General features: G+C 29.0%; 1 protein-coding gene across 1 annotated transcript; it reads left to right on the top strand.

Annotated features, from left to right (window-relative positions):
* Window positions 1-4759: 4759 nt before the first annotated feature.
* LOC108472819 (auxin-responsive protein SAUR71) lies at window positions 4760-5539 on the top strand. Its single transcript, XM_017774377.2, has one exon. It carries the CDS (start codon window positions 4883-4885, stop codon window positions 5306-5308), a length of 426 nt encoding a protein of 141 aa, XP_017629866.1. The 5' UTR covers window positions 4760-4882; the 3' UTR covers window positions 5309-5539.
* The last annotated feature ends 892 nt before the right edge of the window (window positions 5540-6431 follow it).

Genomic DNA, 6431 nt, shown 5'->3' with positions numbered 1-6431 from the left:
TTAATTTAAATATACTTTTTTTATACAATATTAGAGGGGATGAAATAACACGATTTAAACACATACCAAAGATATGTTTGACAAGAGTTTTAACTATCGCTGTATTCAAGTCAAAACTTAATATATATTTTTAATTACATGTAAGTGGTGTTCTAGATTAAAAATGACATGTAATGGATTTTATTGGTTGAAGTGGTCTTTTTAACGGAGATAACAATAAGGGCCAATAATGATTATGAAATTATAACTCGGTACTTGGTTCAACCAAAACACAAGTTTAAATACTTAAATTAAAAAAATATAGTTTAAGGATTGCTTATTAAATTAAGAGGAATATACAAATAGTTACTGAAAACAGATGTATAAAAGAGTAGGAGTGTTTTTTAAATTAAATTATTAATTTAATTAGATTATTCTACTTTGAATTTTAAATTAACTAAATTATATTATACTCACCGCATGAATAAAATTAGAATATTTTTATTTTTATATCTTTTGGTTCAAGAACATTTTTATTTTTTATAAAACTAATAATAGTTTTTAAAAATAATAGTCAATTTTACAAAAGGGAGTATTTTTTTATAGAGGTGAATTTTTAAAAAGCGGTTTAAATTATTTTATTCAATGGTATTATATAAAGAATTAAAAGATAATAATATTTATTTTTAAAAATAATTTTAATATTTTAATTACATTGATGATCAAACATTTTATATAACTACAAATAAATATAAATACTTTGCTAATGAAATATATATATATATATATATATATATTAATGACTTAAGTTGCACCTCAAAGTCTAGATTGACAATTTGTAAGGTAAAAAAATAAATTATACGAGATTGGAAGGCACAATATTTTATGTTATTTTAAATGTTAATTATGAGATATTGAGTGAGAATAAATATTAAATATAAATTAATAAAGTTTGAAATTCAACCATGTCTATTTAGTCATGTTGTCCCACTTCTTAAAATAAGGAAGAGATTGAATTAGATATAACACCCAAAATGTATCATTGAAAGTGATAAGACATTTAGCTTCACATGCAATTTCAAAGCAAAATTATTTTAAGATTTATTTATTTTCTTACAAGTGGAAATTTATTTTAATACTTAACAAATAAAAAATAATGCTATGTAAGTATATCTTAAAATAACTCTTGTGAACAAACAGTGTGCCATTAAACAAAAATCATAATTCTAATTTTTCTAATATTCAAATTTTGAAAGTGTAATTTAATATTTAAAATTTAATAATAAGAATAAAACACACTTGAAAAATTAATCCTATTTTTTCAAGAATTTAATCCATCTGTTTGCAAGTCCAATTGTTAACGTTGTTGAAACTATGTTTAGTACAATGTCATTTTTTTTATTACATGACTATTAAGTAAATAATTTCTTTTTATTTCAAAATGTTACACTAACTAATTTATTACAAAAATTTTAACAGTATTAATAATTAAACTTAGATGATAAAAATAGATAACTAAATTTAAAGAAATAGAAGTAGGAGAGTGCAAAATTTAAAGAATTTTAATAAAATATTATTTGAATGTATAATTAATAATGATTTTTAAAATTCATGATTATACCGGTCCATCATTAAGATTGAAAAGATTTGAGGATTAATTCTAATAACCTTCAAAACTTTAAATAAAAATAATTTTAAGCACAATTGGTAATTAAAAATTGCATTGTCCTGCATATAAATTTGATGAGTATTTTTCATCATGCGGAAGATAGAATGTTATTTGGTTTAATGCCATTTTGAGAATCTGCTTTTGCAGTTAAATTAATTAATATGGTAGGAGTCATTTCCTTTTACTAATACCAACGGCTTATTTCAGATAAATATAATAACGATGAAATTACTATTATTTAAATTTTTAATTAAGTCAATCCAGAATTAATTTGATTGAAGAAATTATATAAATATATTTTTTAATTAAAATAAATTATATTATTTAAAGGTAATTTTATATTTTATTTTAATAAATACAGTAAAAATACACATGGGGTGAGTTTTGAATCCATACAAATTACATTTGTAAAATCTTAAATTCTTAAATTTACCACTTAAACAAAGCTTATTTTAATACTTTTCATACAATTTTATTTTAATATGCACAATTAATTACTTTCCTCGGTTGTCTTTATATACTATATATAAAGGGAATTATTTGGTGCACAAGGTCATGGGTTGATAAGTGTCATATAGGGATATAGTAAAATATTAAATAAAGTAAATATTTAAAAAAAGAGTCATGCAACAATTTATTAAGGTTGCTTGTGGAATAAAAAAAAAACATATTGCCATGTACCAAATACTAATGCATATATAAAATGACTGATTGAGTTGGTATCATGAGTTAACTCGATGCCATTTCAATTCTAAAATTACAAAAATACCCTTACTTTAAAGAATAATTAATATTATTATAAGTAAAAATTGAATATTGCGTTGATATTAATTTTTTAAAGTTATATAATTATAATTATAATTATATTATATCAACGATTTGAATCAAAATCAATTTATTACTGGACATTAATTAAACCACATATGATTTACATACGTGAGATTCCTTGACACTCAAGATTCTAAAATTTCAATTTTAAGGATAAATTACACTAACAATCACTCAACTTTGATATTAATAATAAAACAGTTACTCAACTTTCAAAAAATAACAAATCAATTATTAATGTTATCGAAAAGTGACAAAACAGTCACCCACTAACATTTTCCGTTACAAGCCTAACGAGACAGGTGACGTGACCCGTTAGCTAGTTGATGTGGCCAATTAACTAGCCACGGTGGAAACCTAATTAGCTGACGTGGCCATTAACATTTGATTTTCTCTGTTTTCAAATATGGTGATCTGCTTCAATCTATTATCAATCTCTTTTGTCTCATTCTCTACCTTTCAATCTCTCCCCAATCAGATTCTGCCATGCCAAAACCTAAACCACAGTTTCCAATCTATGCCCTTGTGGCTACCATTATTGTATCGCCAAACTACAGCTTCCAATCTTATGTCGCCAAAACCAGAAACAAATATTGCAACCCAATTGTTTGTAAAAATGTCACAGTGAGCTACCTTTTTCCATTACCAACCCGACCTTCCAGTTACAACAACCATCGATTCGAACTTGACTGTGACAACAACAACCGCATCGTTTTATCCCTAAACCGTGATAGATTCTACATCCAAATTATTTGGTACGAATACTCTACGACTCGAGCTATCGATCCTGACTAGTTAATAGTAAAAGAAGAAGAAGAAGAAGAAGAATAAGAAGGAGAAGGAGAAGGAGAAGGAGAAGGAGAATGAGAGGAAGAGGAGGAGGAGGAAGAGGAGAAGAGAAGAGAAGAAATGGAGATGCCAAATAAAAGTTATGACATTTTTAAGGTCACTAACCCCTGCTACTGCCATAGACAATGTCTTTGTTGCTACCTTTGCTCTGCATGTCACCTTTGTTTTCTCTTCTTCTTCCTCCTACTCTCTCAATTCTTTTCACTTTCCCAGCACAAAAAGAATAAGCCAACGCTATACGAGTTTTCAAGCAGAGATAAGATGGTGCATTTGACCGAATACGATGAAGAAAAGCTCTTGATTGTTCTTGTCACCGAAATTGTTCTTTGTGAAGCTTGCCCCACTGTTGTTGCCGCAATCTACAACCTCATGTTGTTGTTGAACCAGTCTAGAATTTTTCTCTTCATCTTCTTTTTCTTCTTTTCGTGTTCTTTTTCTTTTATTGCCCAACAAAGCTAGGGCTTTAAATTGGGGCTATTTACACAATGGGATGATAGGTTAGCTTTTGTTACATCTGTAACGGAAAATGGTTAGTAGGATTGATTTGTTATTTATTGAAAGTTGAATGGCTAAATTAAAAGTTGAGTGATTGTTTTATCATTGAGATCAAAGTTGAGTGATTTTGATATAATTTACCCTTATTTTAATTAAAATATCATTGGTCAACAATCTCTTGACCTAATGAAAAGAGTATTTGTATCGTGGTAAGATAGCTTAGATTCAATCCCTAACAACCCTCACCCCTATCCCCAATTATATATAAAAAAAAATCAAGATCTCATTGAAGCAATGCCATGAAAGTTGATAACGATGATAAGATGAAAATGGAAAAAGATAATTAATAATATTAATCTAATTAATTTTATGATATTTATTAAAATTTTTTAACATATATTAGATTATGATACGCTTATATAAATTAATATAATAGCAAATAAGATTAGGATGAGTATTTAGTACACTAGTAATATATTTTTTCATTCCACAAGAAATTTTTTAAATATTTATTTATTTTAATATTTTACTATACCTCTATAAGATATTTATTAATCCCTAATTTTATTTGTGGCCATTGAAATTATACCAAATAATTTTCCATAAGATATTGGTTGAATGATCATTTGCCTTATTAAATTCTTGTATAGCCTTGCTAGTTTCTGTTTTACTTGAGGAGAAGTAAAACTCAAGTTTTGGGATTGAAATTTTTCTTTATGAAAAGAAAAAGAAAAAGAAAAATGTTATTATGTAATTAAGTTAATAGTTATTATATAATAATAAAAGAAAAATGCAGTTAAAAAGAAAAAAAGAAAAAGGGTTGGGTTTTGTAATATTGTGGTGGAGTGGAAATGCATCCTAAAATAATAAATTAACTAATTTTATTGTACCTTCCATGTACTCTTACTGTACCATCACTGCCTATGTGTAATACTTTTTTAATTCCCTCTTCCCCTTTGCTTTATATATTCCCAAATCCCCCCTCTCCTCCTCTATTCCCACTTCTCTTCTCTTTTTCCGACGACCACACTCAAAGATTTCTTTATTTTAATTCATTCCCCAATGAAGCAGCTCATCCGCCGTCTCTACCGCGTCGCCGATGCTTCCTCCCAGTATAGCCTTCTCAGTTCCGACACCGCCTCCACGCGCCATCGCATCACGCGTCGGGCTGAATCTTTCCGTATCGCGGTCGCTTCCTTGAAAAAGCCGGTGCGCCGTTCTGTCCCCGAAGGTCACGTGCCGGTCTACGTGGGGGAAGAGATGGAGCGGTTCCTGGTGAACGCAGAGTTGCTGAACCACCCGGTTTTTGTTAGCTTGCTTAATAAATCGGCTCAGGAGTACGGGTATGACCAAAAAGGGGTACTTCATATTCCGTGTCACGTTCTGGTTTTTGAACGGGTTATGGAAGCGTTGAGATTGGGGGCTGACCTACGTGACCTCCAGGACCTCCTTCGTTCTTTCTCCGACGACTGTTTTCTCGATTTATAAGAGTGAAGCAGGAACAAAAGGAGGTCGTTGTTTTTTGTTTTTCTTGTCTTGTCTTTGTGTAAATATAAAGGGCAATTTAGCGTTATTCTAGTAGTGTTTTCACTTCATTGTAAAGAGGACTGGACACAAATGGAGGATTTCTTTCTTCTTTTCTATGTTTTTCTTTCAATTTTAAATTTATTTTTAAATAAGAAAGTTGATCAGACAAGGGAAAGTTAGAGATTCTGAAAATGCTGCAATTTTTCTGTTTGGTTTCAAAGAAAACCATCAAGTCCTTTTGTTTTTATTCTGTTACAATCTCAGGAAAATCCGAGGACGCCAATCAGATTCAAGTTAAATGAAATTTCTTGAGTGTGTGTTGGGGGCCAACATTCGGTAGTTTGTTTTTTTATGGTCCGATGTAAGAGGTAGGGGTATTTCGGGAAGGTTAGAAATTGTGATACGGGTGTGGGTGTCAATAACGATGTTGTTTGAGCCTTGAGGGCTAGTTTGGGGTTTTTCTCACAGTAAGTGATAAGCCGCTGAAGAAGAGTCGTCGACTCCACTCCGACTTGGATTACTTTCGGCTGTCTGTTCAAACGCCGCTAAATGAGATGAATTTCACGGGGAGCTGCTTTCCAACGTACTAAATACTTTCGTGAATTTTTATTCAAATATCTACGGAACGAAAATTAAAATTTATGATTTTTGTAAAATTTTTTGACTAAATCTCAAAAGAAAACAAAGTCTCATATCAGATTTTAGACCCAAAACTATTCTCTATAATATTAAAAGAAGAGTATTAATAGTTTCTTAATAAAACTTACTATTAATTTATTATTAACTATTTAAATAAATTAATAATTAGATAAAAATAAAACCATCAATTTATATTAAAAATTAAATATAAAAGAGATCCAAAGTCAAATTCAACTATTTCTCTATAATATTAGAAAAAGAGTACTACTGGTTTCTCCATAAAACTTACTTTATATATATACATCAAATATCAAAATTTGGGCTAAATTGTTGAAATATGTTGAAAAAATAATAATTTTGAAAATAGGTCTTTTTTTTTGGGGAAAATTAAGAAAACAAGTTGATTTTAGAGAGAGTGTGTGTGAAAACGCATCCAGCTGGATGA

The sequence above is a fragment of the Gossypium arboreum genome, chromosome 1 (assembly GCF_025698485.1).
Source record: "Gossypium arboreum isolate Shixiya-1 chromosome 1, ASM2569848v2, whole genome shotgun sequence".
In the NCBI taxonomy this organism is placed as follows: Eukaryota; Viridiplantae; Streptophyta; class Magnoliopsida; order Malvales; family Malvaceae; genus Gossypium; species Gossypium arboreum.
This window is presented reverse-complemented; position numbering and strand designations above follow the sequence as displayed.

What these genes read in the sequence shown, in the direction of transcription:
- LOC108472819 (XM_017774377.2), top strand. Translation starts at nt 4,883, where the DNA reads ATGAAGCAGCTCATCCGCCGTCTCTACCGCGTCGCCGATGCTTCCTCC.